The sequence below is a fragment of the Marmota marmota genome, unplaced genomic scaffold, assembly GCF_001458135.2.
Source record: "Marmota marmota marmota unplaced genomic scaffold, marMar, whole genome shotgun sequence".
NCBI lineage: Eukaryota > Metazoa > Chordata > Mammalia > Rodentia > Sciuridae > Marmota > Marmota marmota.
Genome location: NW_025999977.1, coordinates 30604503 through 30620200, shown reverse-complemented (window position 1 = coordinate 30620200; position 15698 = coordinate 30604503). Strand labels below are relative to the sequence as shown.

Genomic DNA, 15698 nt, shown 5'->3' with positions numbered 1-15698 from the left:
TTTAATTATGACAACTGTGCTTCTGATCTTTTTGGCTTCAGTGCTATTTTTTCTCTGTTCACTAAACTTGATAGTTAAAAAATTAATATTAATAATTTTAAAAACGATTTTAAAATATCTAGCTGGCTGATAAGAAAAATACAGGTTAATCACTGTAGAGGCAATTTGTCATACATACCACTGTAATTGGATAAAGAGGATTCTGAATTGACAGCAAGAGAACTTTGTTGCCTCCTGATGGATCATCAGTATTTCCTGGCCGAGTGATCCTTTTACTTGTAGAATAGTTGAAAAAAGCCTGTTGGCCAGCAATGTACACAGGTTCATCTGCGGCAAATGTCACACATTCTTTGGCACTATCTATGTTTTCAAATTCCACAAGAGCCTGCCGTTTAAATGGCATCATCATCACATAGCTGAAAAGAAAAGTGATAAGGAAAAGAAGGGAAAAAATCCAAATATAACAAGTTCAATTAATATTACTTACTCAGTTAAGAACAGACTTTAACAAAAAATGTGGCAAATCATACCGATTAGTATTCTTTACTGTCTACATCCAATATAAGTCGACCCTTAATCATCCAAATTGTGGTATGCTAGGGAGATGGAATACATTTGAAGCTTGTCTCTCCAGGATAGAAAGCTTATCCATCTCTTGCCTTCCTCAAGCACAATTCCCTGTTACTAGTTACTAATGACACTATACAGTTTATTCTTTAGGCTACTACTCCCTAGCAAATATCAAGATAGAAACTATCAGGTTGACAGGCAGAACCCCTACTTAAGCAGAATTTACTACTTCCACTCTTGGATTTTCCAAATAAGTGCGCACAATGGTAACAAAGAATTGACTACACTTTTCTTATTAAAAACAGAGCCAAAAAAAAAAAAAAAAAAAAAAACAACCTTAGACTGACAAAGGTTCACATAAATAATCTCCAGAATACTTTTAAACATCAAAAATCCATGAAAAAATATTCACTAGAATATAATAATCATGGCTGCCTAAGGGCAGGAGCACGAGGCATTTACTTTCATAATATATTCTTTGGAGGGGAATATATTTTAACACATGAAATGAATAATAAAGTGAAGAAAGAAAAATGAGAAATCACAGCACAACAGCGCAAACATGTTCTCTATTCACAGGAACAAGAACCTTAAAAATGTTTTAAAAAATAACTAAAAATCAACCATGCTTTTTAAAACAGCAGAGGCCAGAGAAATCACATCAGGTCATTGACCTCACTGCTTTTAAATCACATATCCAGGACCTACAACTTCATTTTAAAAACTGACAAATAATAAGATATTAGAAAGAAACAGACCATCTACATTCCAGGAAATTATTCTCATAAATCAGTTTCCTCATTTACAAAATTTGGAGAACTGTTGTTAAGAGTAGAGTTACTACACAAAAACTGCTTAACTGAGTACCTGTTACACAGTAGGCCCTTAAAAGATAATTACCTTTTTTGGTACCAGGGATTGACCCAGGGAGCTTAACCACTGATCCACATCCCAAGCCCAATTACCATATTTTACACAGACCTTGCCTCATTCATCTTTACATATTCAGAGGCTAAAAACAGAGCCCAGCACACAACAGGTATTTAATCAATATTTGTTGGTCTAGGAGGCTTGTTAGTTATACCCACCCACATTATTCAAAATTAAAGAAGTATATACTGAAATAGTAACGCCAAGGACTTGGAAGATTTATCAACCATAAATGCAAAATATAAATCCCAAGAGAGAAAACATTACTTTTAGAAAGACTCCTCAGTGAAATTCTAAAGTCTTGCACAAGAAAAACAGAAAACCCTGGAATTAGATCTATGCTAAAGAAATTGTCTCAAGGAGAATGTATGTTCTTTTCCAAAAAAAAAAAAAAAAGATCAGTTTAATATATAAGTTATATTACCAAGAAAATATGTTAATAATGCCCCTCAACAGAAAAATTATAAAGGCACAAAAAAATTATTGGCTTAATATAGACTTGATCATAATAAAACTGCTCTCTATAACTAAAAGAAGTAAACTAAGCACAAAAAGTGAAAAAGGTTACCCAAAAAAGTGGCATTATATGAAGATAGAAAAGGGGAAAATTTAAATATTACAGACATTTTAGCATGTGCTTAAGTTTGCTGGTGCAAAATTTTAACAAATCTTAGAAAAGCAATATGAGATAAAGAATGAATGACCAAAGAGAAATGGAAGAGAAACAAAAAGGTTAAGGGCATAAAAGGTCAATGCTTTCAACTCCATACCTTGAAAACTGTTACTAACTTTTAAACAAAAATACAGAAGGCAACAAACTAGGTCCCCAAAATTTTGTCTTAACTAGCATAGGTCATCACTATACAACATCATTTCCTTTTTGACAGAGGAGAAGGGAGGGAAAAAAAGACAAAAATTTTTAAATATCCTTTTGGCTATAACAAACCTGCTATAATAGAAAAAAGACAAAAAGGTAAAAACACAGCAATTTTATTATTCTGACATAAAAAGTCTTAATATATTGTTATTCTGATGTTGCCAATTCTTATTTCCTATGCATCTAGTTTTTAGGTATAAACTTTATATTGAACTTGATAATTTACCCGACATGAGCAGTTTCTACAATCTTTATAATTTCACATTACAACTAAATAAACACATTAACGAATAGAGAAGTATGCCTATAATCCCAGCTGATCCAGAAGCTGAGACAGGAGGATCTCAAGTTTGAGGCCAGCCTCAGCATTTAAAGAGACTCTGTCTCAAAAAACAAACAAACAACAACAAAAAAAACACAACCCAGTACAGCCCCCTCCACACACACACACACACAAAAGGCTTTATAAATAGAGTAATTTTAAAGCAAAACTCCTACTCCTGATTGGAGCTGTTCACAGTTCTTTTCAGCTTTAACAGTCACCTTTTATTCAAGATTATTTCATTCAACTGACACTCCTCTTATACTTATTTATGTCAATTAAGCTCATATACACTAATTGGTTCTAACTATTTCATAACTTTTCTATCCACATAATACCAATCCTGAGGGCAGAATGATGTACTATACAAATTAAATGAGTGACATGCATATACATTGGATAGTACTAAGGATTCAGTATCAAATAGTCTAGAATCTAGAATGGGCCAGCCACCCAAGAAATGATTCAAGTTACTCAACTAATTAAACAGTTCTAATTCCTTAATCCCCTAAACTCGCATCATCATTCCAATTGACATCAAAATATGTAAATAGTTATTTTCCTACAGTTACCAACAAGTCATCAACCTGCTTTCTGATATCTGCCTGAATTTTTCCTGGCTTTAAGAAAGCTCCCTGTGTTTCTGGTTAGTTTTCTCTTTCTTTCTTTCTTTTTTTTGTTACTGGGAACTGAACCCAGGGCCCTTACTAAGGTACATCCCCAGCCCTCCCTTTTTATTTTGAGCCATGGTCTCCCTAAGTCACTGAGGTTGAACTTGTGATCTTCCTGCCTCGGCCTCCTGAGTATTGAGATTACAGGCATGCACTACTACGCCTACCTAAGAAAGCCCTAACTTAAAAAAAAACTCCAAATATATAAGGAGAGAGGGAAAACAAACCAGAGAGATCTACATCTTTATAACTCCACAGGATAATATCCCACTTATACAATGATTAGAAGATGCTTAGAAAAGGATTAGTGTAGTGCCAATATATAAAATTGAAGGTCTGAGGAATTGACTTTAATATGTAACTCTTCAGAGTTAATTTCCAATATCAACTCCAAATGACAAAACTGATAGTCATTTTAGTGATACTTCAACATACAGGCGTTACCATTCCCATATGAGTTCTCAATTTACATCTCTAATAATAAACAATCTGTACAGCAGTTTTTGAAGTAAATAAATTGCACATAAAAGGTGTGCCAAGGTCTGGGGTTGTGGCTCAGTGGTAGAACGCTCGCCTAGCATGTGTGAGGCACTACGTGTGATCCTTAGCACCAAATAAAAATAAAGGTATTGTGTCCAACTACAACTTAAAAAAATATTTATTTATTTATTTATTTAAAGGAAAAAAAGGTGTGCCAAGTCAGTCACCAAAAAAATCAATAAAATGATGCCTTGACGGAAGGTGTCACATAATGCTATATATCATTGATCACACACTTAATCTATTTATACATTACCCTTCCAATATTCAAAGTTTTCATAAAATATTTCACAAAATAGATTTTATCGCTAGGTGCAGCAGAGCACGCCTATAATTTCTTCTACTTGGGAGGCTGAGGAAGGAGAATCATAAGTTCAAGGCCAGCCTAGGTAGTGTAGACCATACCGTCTCTCAAAATAGAATGTTAAAAGAACTGGGCATGTACTTCAATGGAAGAATGCCTGCCTAGCATTAACAAGGTACTGCATTCAATCCCCAGAACCAGAAAAAAATAAAATTGTTAATAAAATTGAAGCAATCAAGCTGTCTCAGCAAATACAATGAAATTTCTCTATTTACATATTTCAACTTGGTCTGTGCCTTCAATGCCAATAACAAAAACCCCAAACACATTCATCAAGAAAAAAAATAATTAGGCTGGGATGTAGCTCAGTGGTCAAGTGCTTACCTGGAGTACATAAGAACCTAGGTTTGATCCCCAGCACAAGAAAAATTTAAAAATAAATCAATTCTAGATTATCTATACTGAGAATAACAACCAGACATATTCCAAAAATAATTTAGAATTTGAGTGTCTACTTTTGGCAGCAGATTCACTTTTCTAATTATGTTTTCACTTAAAATTTTACATGCAACCTTGTTGAGAGATTGAGAAGTGATCATAGATCCACAATAATATACTTAGCATCACACCAGGAAGATTTAAAATAACAAGTCTAAGATTGAAGGATGTAGCTAAGTTGTCAAGCTTTTTCCTAGCATACAGAACACCCTGGATTCATCCCCCAGCACTGAGGGGGGTGGGGAGAATTGATAACAAGCTTAAAAGGCTCCAAAGAAATACAGTCATAGGCAAATAATTCATACAGTGCAAAACAAACAAGCAAAGCTTATTCTACCATACTGTTTCCAACTTAAATGAAGTCCTTATTGTCCTTACCATATTGTCCCAAATTTTTCCAGAGCCTCCACCAGGTCTGCTTCCACCACGGATTCGCAGAGCCCTCGAACATGGACAACAGGTGAAACAGAAACTTTATGATGACTTCCACCTGTCTCCTAAACAGAAAAAACAGTATCTAATTAATAGTTAATAACTTTTCAGTCTAAATTGCATCTTTTATAGTAAACTCAACTCTGTATTAAAAAGTAACATTAAAAATAAAATTCCAAAACCAAGCTAAAATTCACAAGTTAGCAAAAGAACTTGAGAATAAAATCATTACCTGAATATTTGGCTTAAAATTTTAATTCCTAAAAAAGAGCATTTTATCTCAATAAAAAGTACAAAAAATATTTAATAACTTATTTCAAGGAAATTGCAAAAAAATTTCAGCATACACACAAGGCAAGCTATGAATAGAAATTAATAGTCATAATTTTCTAAGTTTTACCTCCGTAAAATCAAAATTTCACAGTCCAAATGAAAAGTTATAATTAAAATTTTGTCCTTATTATTACATACTTCATTTTTCCTGTAACATAGTAAATTTGTATAATCTTTTGCTCTTGTTTAATCAGTTACCTAGTTCCACTATATATTAACTTGAAGCTATTCACTTAGCACACATGACAATTTAAATATATAAGGTACCATATGTGCTGATTAACAGGGAATAATCAAAACTGCAGCCCTCCTGGGCTTTTAATGCAGTATTTTGTATATTTGAGTGTGTCTAGTAGGAATTCCCAAAATATATACAATTTTAAAGTTTATAATAAAATGCAGTATCTATACAAGCATTACATTGAAAATGCAAATAGGTCTCATTCACCGAATCCGAGTTCTATTAAGACAAAGATTTATATTACAAATGACACCAGGCACTTTTTTTTATCACCACTTCATATACAACTTCTGGATTCATACAACATAATCTATTAACTTTCATTTCTCCTATGAATAGACCAATCTAAAAGCACTGTTTTAAGAAAATTAACTCCTTTTAAAGCTACTTTAAAATACTTGACAATTTTACTTGTTTTGTACCAGAGACACTTAACCACTGAGCCACATCCATAGCATTTTTAATTTTTTTAGTTTGAGACAGGGTCTCACTAAAGTACCTAGGGCTTCATTAAGTTGCTGAGGCTGGCTTTGAACTTGCAATCCTTCTGCCTTGTGTACCACCACACCCAGCTCCAATTCTACTTTCTACAAAGACTGTTAGGAAATATATAAAAATGGCAAGTGCTGCCAATAAAGAGAATGTCAGAGGATAAAGAAACTGATTTAAATACATAAAATATCACAGGACTACTCTTATGCTATTGTCAAATTCAACAAATAAATTCAGTCTTTTGCAAACACTAATTCAATCCTTGAAATTTCACTTAAATTTCTATGTTCGGTCTTTTCTATGGTTAAACAAATAGTCATTAAATGTCACTAAATTAGAAATTACTCATTCTGACTGTACCCTAGGTATACCAACACCCTCAAGTAATATTAATAAACAAGACTCTACTAGGTGAAACTCAACATCAGATATACTTTATCATCATTAAATTCTTAAATATATCCAGGAAGAGAGCACTAATAATATTTTCTTAATTTAGAGCATATCTTTAAATAACAAATTTAACTCTCAAAATAGATAGTAACTACAAATTATAGCTAAGACAGTCATTTCTTGCAATTCTTAGAAATCAGCTGGCAAAGATAAAAGGACAATAAAAAACTATTGGCCTGGACTCTTCAAAAAGCTAGTATCAAAATATAGTGAAAAGAAGATTCTACATTGAGACTAAGGAGACCAAACACCAAATGCAATAGTAAGACTTCATTTTATACTAAGTAAAAAATGCTATAGAAGATAAACAATGAAGAATTCTGAATACAGGTAGGACATTAGATTTATCTAATATAATATGTATGAAAATAGTTATGTAAAATAATATCCTTATTCTTAGGAATGTTGAAGTATTTAGGGATGAAGTAGCATGATGTCTGGAACCAATTTCAAATAGTTTGGGGTAGGAAGTATAAACACAGCTATGCAGATACAGATAGGTAAAAACCCTAAATGGCAAAATATTCTTAAAAACTGCTGAATAAAGCTAGGGTTGTAGCTCAGTGGTAGAATGCTTGCCTAGCACATGTGAGATACTGCGTTCAATCCTCAGCACCATATAAAAATAAATAAATAAAGGTATTTTGTCCACCTACAACAAAGTATTCCTTTAAAAAACTGCGGAATAGCTGGGCGCAGTAGTACATTCCGTAATCCCAGTGACTGAGGCAGGAGGATCCCCGAGTTCAAAGCCAGCCTCAGCAAAAGTGAGGTGCTGGGCCAGGGTTGTGGGTCAGTGGTAAAACGCTTGCCTAGCATGCATGAAGCACTGGGTTTGATTCCCAGCACATTAAAAAAATAAATAAACAAACAAAAAGTGAGGTGCTAAGCAACTCAGTGTGACCCAGTCTCTAAATAAAATACAAAAAACAGGACTAGGGATGTGGCTCATGGTCAAGTGCCCCTGAGTTCAACCCCAGTACCCCAAAACAAAAACAAAACTGAATAAAAAGTTTAGGGGTATATGTAATAGAAGATTTTATATAGTAAAAAAGTTACCAAATTATGTAATACTTAAGACCTACAAAGAAGGCATTAAGAATATTTAAAAAAAAAAAAAAAGAATATTAAAAAACCCCATGAGCCCACCACCTACTTTAATAAAACATTACTTATCAATTGATCACATCTCCTCTTCTTCCCTTCACATTATGGAGTAATCTCTATCCTGAATAGTGCTAAAAAAAGGTGACTACTTTTCAAAGTAGTCTTTCTCACACACACAAAAAAAGGGTTATAGAACCAATTTAAAAATCCCTCAAAAGAATTCATTTTAACATTACCAAAGTCATTTCCTAAAAGCTGGACGACATGGCAATGCTAATTACTCTGATATGGTACACTGCATACAAGTACCAAATTATCACATTGTGCCCCATAAATATGTACAATTATTACATGATAAATTTTTTTTTAAAAAAGAATTTACAACATAAAAAGAACGGAAAATATTAAATGTAATCAACATGGTACTTGCGGAAAGATGTGATTTTTCTCAAAAAGAAGACATATCCTCACACCTTGTATTTTACTTATTCCCATTCAACAAATCTTCTATTCATGAGTTTATCTACTTTGATATTTCCCTAACTTGAAATTGTGTCCTCCTTTATTTAACAAAAAGTTTTCTAGTTCTTTCTGTATTAAAAAAATTTAAAACTCTAGGGTTGTTTCAAATGTAAAAGATATATTAAAGATGTCTTTTCAAACTATATTTATACTTTCCCCTCCAGATCATTTTTTGTGTCCCTCACCCCACCCCCACCCAAAATACTAGCATTCTTTTAAAATCACTATTTTCTCTTCTTGTATTATTTATACACTGGAGACAAGAAATCTAAAAAAATCACTGGGAAAGCCTATTTCATCTACCCTAAATTTACTTGTTATTTTTCATGATGCTGGGGAACCTAGGGCCTCTCTCACATGCTATCCCCAGACAGAAAATAACCTCTTTTAAGAATCATCCTATGCCATCTGATTCCTAAACTGGTAGATAACTCGGTATTACATATATACTATATACATAATAGTATTTCAGTCATTTTTTTCTCCAGCTTATGGAGTCATTTTTAAATCCTTTCTCATACAGAGTCCTTCTACTTCAAATGTTTAGGTATTTGGGTCTGCTGGTCTATTATGATCTATTATTTACCAGACTAGAAACAATATTCCAGGTGTACACCCCAAAAATGAAAGCATGCTTGCAATGTACATTTTTTTTTCCCAATTGTATATCCCTTCTTTAAATAAATGAGTCAACTATAATGGAGGCATTATTTGGTTTCCACTACAGGATAGAGACAAAAACATCCAGCCCCTCAAAGGCCATCTCAAAGACAAACCAATAATACCAATCATAAGATCTAATTTTAACTGCTGCAGACTGAAGACCAGTCTCTACTGCAGACAAAAGAAGCTCAATAGAGTACAAACTAAGCTTCTATCTGAAAGAAAAGACAAGAATCCATTAACACGTCTTTGTAAGCAAGAACTAAATTCTAAACTCACAAAGGCTAGGCATAATGTCTTTAAAGCTTTTTTGTTTTCCCTATATCTCTGTGCATAACACATGCTCAAGAACTACTGAACATTTTTTTCTTCCTCCTGTATAGGATTTTAAAAGACTAACCTAAAATTCAGTACTTCATTCCCTGGCATCAAACACCCACAAACACAATGCTAAATGATAATCTAGCCTCAAGACAATCTATCATACTTTAAGAAAATTCTTCATAATCTACAATCCAATCTGTCTTTTGCTATTTCCCATCCAAAATGGCTTTTTTGAGTCAAAGACCAATATTCAAATCTTTGGACAATTACTGACTCAATGATCTTAGGATAGTTATATTACCTTTCTGTACCTCAATTGCTCTGCTAAAAAACAACAAAAACCCACAAATTCTTTATCATGCAAAACTACAATAAATAATTCAAACATAAAAAATGTCAAACAGTGCTCGATATAGCTACTGAACACTCAATAAATGATAGTTGGCACCCGCTATCTTCACCTACATTTCCATCTTCTAATCTTCTAATTATTTGCAATTTCTTAAATCACACCCCAGTTTACCCTTAAACTAAATATCCTCCAGATTCTCCTGTTACACTTATGAGCTGATTTTAAGTGCCTTCTCCATTCTAGTTATCTTTCTCTAGATACATTAGATTTTATCAATATAGTACCAAGAAATGAGTATTTCCACATGTGAGACTATTACCTCTCTCACTTCAGGCACTTATATAGGTCAGGACAAAATTTGCAAGGAGTGCTGTAAATATTAATTCATACTACATTTTAAGCTAATCTACATTTTTTTTCTTCCTAAATAATTTTATCTCTTTATTTGGTTGTCTTCTCTTTCTAAAAAACAATGTAACAGACCCAAAATATAGAAAACTATCCAAGCTTTTAGGTACATTTAATCACACAACAAAATTAAAAAAAAAAAAACCATGACTAATATATGTATATTTTTAAAAAGCCTTTATTATTATTTGCTTAGATAGTAGAAATCATTTGGTTTTGCATATCTACAACTCCTTGCTCCTCCTGGTTAAAAAAAAAAAAGGGGAGGAGGGGGTGGTTGAGGATACAGCCTAATAGAAGAGATCACCTAGTATCAGTTGGGCCCCGAGTTCTGAGTTTGATATCCAGCAATACAATGTATACAACAAAAACCTCAACTCAATGTTATCCCACCAACATTTTTAATCACACAATCATGCCTCTCCAACTTCAGAGGAAGCCCAGCATTAAGGGAAGGAGGGCAGTCAAAAGTGGCCTCCCCAGAGGCACTGGACCACTGATCCCAAAGAGGATAAATAAGGACATTTAGAGAGAGAAAGGGTACTGTTTGCTAGCGTTAAGAATCTAAGTCTAGCTTAACCACCACAGAATAAAAACAGAACTGAATCACAAAAAGAGAATCAAGTCCTTATGACATCCAACCATGCCTGAAACTAATGCCATGGCACCTGGCTCAGGGCAGGAGCTCAAGGACTACCGAGGCACTGGACCACTGAGCCACATCCCCAGCCCTATTTTGTATTTTATTTAGAGACACGGTCATACTGAGTTGCTTAGCGCCTCACCCGTTGCTAAGGCTGGCTTTCATCTCTTGATTCAATTACTAGTTTTTAATGGATTAAAAATAATACAGACCACCGAGTCTCAGGTTAAGTTAAAAAGCTTGTTGGCAACAGAGGGAAGATAACCTACCTTGGTTATGCTAACTGGCTCTATTAGCACTTTTTCTTTTTTTCCAATGTTGGGGATTGAACCTAAGGCTTTGAGCATGCTAATCTCACACTCTTAATTCTGAGCCACACTCCCACCCTCTGCTCTTTTCACTAGACATACTAACATGAAGAGATAAGTCATTTGTTAAAGCCAAAAGATAGTAAAACCTACTTTTCAACTCTTTCCCAAAACTAGCCCTAAAAACCCTCACTCTACTATAGCAACTAGAGGAAATAATGGACACTATTGCTACACACCTTCAAGTTATAGTATTTACCTTCAGGGGGTACACATTCTTAAGTATCCCAGTCCCCCAAAAGAGAACGTAACTTGCCATGTTTGCTATTTTCGAAACTTCTATGGCAGTTAAGCCAACTAAATGATCTTATCCTATCTTCCATTCCATATTCGTCCAATGAGCGAGCCATCATAATAGTCCTATCATTTCTGTAATATACATTATGGAAGTGTTGTAGTATATCATGAATTCAAACTGGATTCTTTATGTAATGTATAATCCTTTATTTAGAAATCCTAGGAGCTATAATTTTATCTTGGCATTTTACTTGCAAGCCTATTTATTAAAAGTTGAGAAACTTAAATTTTTACCTCATCAGCAAACAAATCACTCAATCTCTGCCGGTTAATTAGCAGAACGGAATGAATGAAAAACAGTCTCCAAAATAAATTAACACCATCCCAATTTATTCAACTGGCTTTTCCACGGGAAGCCCTAACATTTGGAGGTCAAGCATTAAGCAAATATTATGAATGCTTTAATTTTATAAAATTAAGAGGATACCAAAGAGTATTCAATAATATGATCTTGAAGTTCATGTCTGCTAAATTTAAGAACACTATTTACTCCACAAGAATAAAATAACTGCAATAAATGGCATGAACCTCCATAATCAAGCTTGTGAATTTAAAACCTTGGGAGTTTTTGCTGTATAAAAAATAAGTACCAAAGATTCAAATTTGAAAGGTGTTTTATTTCTTGTACTTAAAATACTTACTCTTATACACCTTCAAATATCAATTTACAAAGATCAATTCATCTTCAAGTCTTTCTTATTTACCTTCCTCTTTAAATTTTGTTAACATACTATTTAAACACTCACAGAAACTGAATTATGAACAGCCAAACAATGTAAATCTTTCAAGTCTTTGTATTTTACAAACTTCCAACTAGAGTTGAAAAGATTGTCCATCAACATATCTAATCTGCATTTACTTTAACAGTTTGACCAAGGTATTTCTTCCATAGGCTGAAGGACCACCAAGGTTGGGCCAAACTCTCTTCAATTAGATGAATTACCATATTTTTGCAAGATGAAGCACTAGCTAGTGAACTTCTATCCAAGAATGCCTACTTTATAAGTTTCCATAGCTAGAATGGTAGAATGGTTATTAAAAAAAAACAAAAAACCTCACAGGGGAAAACAATGTTTAAAAACAGGAGAAATAAGCCTCATTATATTCCACAGTACAGAATTAGTTCTAAAGTAAAACGAAAGCAACTCAATGTTTCCTAAGAAATTTAACAGCAGTGCAATTAACAAAAGCTAGAATTTATAACTCAGTCTACATACCTTAGTTTCTGCCTGGGTAATTTAAAACCTGCATTAAGTTCATTACTTAACTAAGTCTTCAGGTGAGGAAGGCATGTAGTTCAACTTTTAGTTTCAGACTAAGAAAACCCAGAGCAGTAATTAACTTCTTCAAGGTCACATAAATTGTATGCTAAGAGTCCTGACCCTCCTCAAGTCCTAGCTCAGTGCTATTTCCACTACTCCACTCAATTTAATATTATTCGCTTAACATTTTATGTTTTCAAAAACAAATTTTTATAAACTGACTTAAGTATATTCCAAGACACTTAAAGACATTTTATGGCGCTGCACAAAAACCCAACCAAGACTTTTGGCAAAAGAGATATACTGATTAAATATACCTAAATATCCGTTACAACATTCCTATTTCCAACTTTCACACTAGTTGATTTTGAACGAAAACTTCCCGAGAAGAGTTTCCTTTTTTCACACTACAAAGTTATACTCTGAATATTTCAAATAGCTAGGTGCAAAATCAAAAAAAAAAAAAAAAGGAAAGAAAAAAGCTAAGGAAACGATTCTCAGAGGAAGAAAAAAGTTCCTTTTTAAAAATGTGGTAGCAATCATATCATGTCACATTTCCGTGTTTGAGAACACTGGAGACTGCTGACCAGAATTTTTTTTACACAAGCTCCAAGGAAAAAAGCTTTAAAAGACTTCCAATTTGCCTCTTACAAAGGGTAAGGATAAAATCACTTTAATGTACTAAAATCACTTTAAATGGCAACTTTGTAAGTTCCATTTAAAGTTGGAATTGGTCACAATGAAATAATACTAAATGTTCGAAGAACATCTAAGTCATTAACACACTATAAGTGCACCAAAAAAAAGGGCAGAAACATTTGCTTCGCTTTTGTTTCCTTAATAAAGTCTCCAATCCAGCTGAAGCTGAAGTACTTGCTGTAGATAATAAAATGGTTTGCACACTTCCTTCTGCTTCTAGACAACATTTCCCCCATCAAAGACAAGACTCTAGGAAAAAGTGCTTAATAGACTGGAGTTCAGTTCCTCCNCCCTCCAGGAGTTCAGAGCCGGGCAGCTGACTCCCGGCCGGGCCCGAGCTCGGGATGCAGGAAACGGGTAAAAACAATAACACGAGTCCCAAGAGGGCCCGGCGCCGGTCCGCCGTGTCAGCGCAGCAGAAAAGGAAAACGCCGCGCGAGCGAGGCCCGGCCGGAGCCCAGCCGCCCAGCCCTGCTTCCTCGGGAGCCACCGGGCAGGCAGGACGCGGCGCCGCGCTTCATTACCCGCTGCGAGAAGCCCCGGCGGCCGCCAACGCCCCCGCCCCGGGGCGTCGCTTCGCGGCGGTTCTCTCCTTCCTCGGCCGAGTAGTCTATCTCCCCCTCCTCGGTCTTGAGGCGCTTGGCCTGGCTCTCGTACTCCCGGTCCTCCTCGTACGTCTCCCTGGGGGAGGAGGAGGAGGAGGACATGGCGGCGGCCGGAGGGACAAGAGGGAAAGCGGTGGGGCTGGTGCTGGGGTGCGGTCCTCAGATACTGCCGGCCAGTCCCCGCCGCGGGCAGCGCCTCTTCAGCTCCCCTTTATTACCGAGCCAACATTCAGCCTCTCCCTTCTCCTCGGTCTCCGGTCCCAGCCCCGGGGAGCGAATCTAAGGCTGGGGACGCGACCGTGGTTTCCGGTCTTCCCTCCTCCGCTAATCCGCTCCCCACCGTCCAAGCCTAGCCTCTGCCTCGCCCTCACTGCCGCCGCGCAGGATTGAATTCAGCCGCAGCCCTCGGAAAGCGCCCCACAACCGGGTCCCGCTCCTTATTGGCAGGAGAGATAGTCGACCTGGCTTCCAATTGGCTGGAAGACCTGTTCGTCAAAAGCCGTCCGCGGCCGGGCAGTGCCTAGCTCCGAGCTCCTCCAGAATTCTCCGCCAGCCTGTGAGTCCTGGCAGCGCAACGCAGCCGCGCGCCTCCCTGCAGCAGTTGCGGCCCCGCGGGCGTTGGCGTTGTTACACTCTTGCTCCAGGGGAGGCGACCAGTGAGTGAATCTCGAGTGGCGACGAGGCGTGCGGTGGGGCCAGGGCTGCGGTAGTTAACCGCCCTCCCGCTAATTTAAATGCTTTTACTGTTTTTTTCAAAGGAGGATGGGGAAAATAAAATCCTGCACACATACCCTACACAGCAGCCCTAAAACTTAAGGGGATGAGGAGAGAAGAGGGTTTGAAAGCAAGAGTTTAGCCTTACCCTAGGTCGTGTGCAAAAACGGATAAAGTGCGTGGACGCTCAGTGCGGCTAATAGATTATTCGAGAAGAGCTGTAGACATTTACTGAGCGTCAGTCATCAGCGAGGAAGATGCTCCTCACAGGCGTCTGTCAGTTGGATGGGTTTTTTGTAATCTGAACCCTTTAATGATAGTGTTTAAATGTTTTCAACTTCCCCTACAAAGTGCCATGCTCATCCTGATTCTTTTCTGGATGTTCTATTTATGATTTTCGAAAGATAAGGAAACCCTATCAATTTTTTTCTGTTGGTCCACAGTTCTCTTCCTCTGTGGACGGCCTCAAAATGAAGGCCTAATATATCTTTCAGGAGAGAAACTGGCAAAACTAAAGAAACGTAATTTCTCTTGTGTTCTGTTATCCCTCATTCCTAAATGTGGCCTTCTTTTCCTATTAGTGTGGATTGTGTCCTTCTCCAGCCTAATTCTTTCAGATACTTATTGCTGAGAGTACTTTAACACACACTGTTTTGTACTTTATAATTTACATTGCTGATCATTTTAGAATGCAATTCCAAGCTTTTCCACAGCATTACACAGTTATAATCAAATTTGTGTGAGGCTACTGGTATATATTGACAAAATAGAACTAAAAAACAATTACAAATTTACTGTTTAAGATAAAATGGGAGTAAACAGAAGTATTAAAGAGGGAGCTGTAGAGCTGGCCACAGATAAGGAAATGTTGTGGGCAAAAGTGCTGCAATGGTTTGAGAAAATACCAACAGGGGATACAGTTCGGTTTAAAATCTGTCCGGGACGGTGGCACACATCTGTAATCCCAGCAACTCCGGAGGCTGAGGCAGGAGGATCCCAAGTTCCAAGCCAGCCTCCGCAATTTATCGAGGCCCTAAGCAATTTAGTGAGACTTGTCTCTAAATAAATAAA

The 15698-nt window shown here is 36.2% G+C and overlaps 1 protein-coding gene and 1 long non-coding RNA gene across 4 annotated transcripts in view; one reads left to right on the top strand and one right to left on the bottom strand.

The window, feature by feature from the left end:
- Window positions 1-14302, bottom strand: part of Hnrnpll (heterogeneous nuclear ribonucleoprotein L like) — a 35568-nt gene extending 21266 nt beyond the window's left edge. The window contains exons 1-4 of one of the 3 annotated variants that reach the window (XM_048804529.1): window positions 14132-14301; window positions 13833-13989; window positions 5091-5209; window positions 179-416 (exon numbers count right to left, since the gene is read on the bottom strand). In XM_048804529.1, the coding sequence (XP_048660486.1) occupies window positions 179-416; window positions 5091-5209; window positions 13833-13989; window positions 14132-14142 (525 nt within the window). In that variant the 5' untranslated portion in view covers window positions 14143-14301. Of the gene's footprint in view, window positions 1-178; window positions 417-5090; window positions 5210-13832 lie in introns of all 3 variants that reach the window. The other 2 variants (XM_048804530.1, XM_015479745.2) reach the window with 2 other exon arrangements.
- Window positions 13578-15698, top strand: part of LOC125617205 — a 21842-nt gene continuing 19721 nt past the window's right edge. Inside the window, exons 1-2 of the long non-coding RNA XR_007348114.1 lie at window positions 13578-13589; window positions 14781-14785. This is a non-coding gene — a long non-coding RNA (uncharacterized LOC125617205). The remainder of the gene's footprint in view (window positions 13590-14780; window positions 14786-15698) is intronic.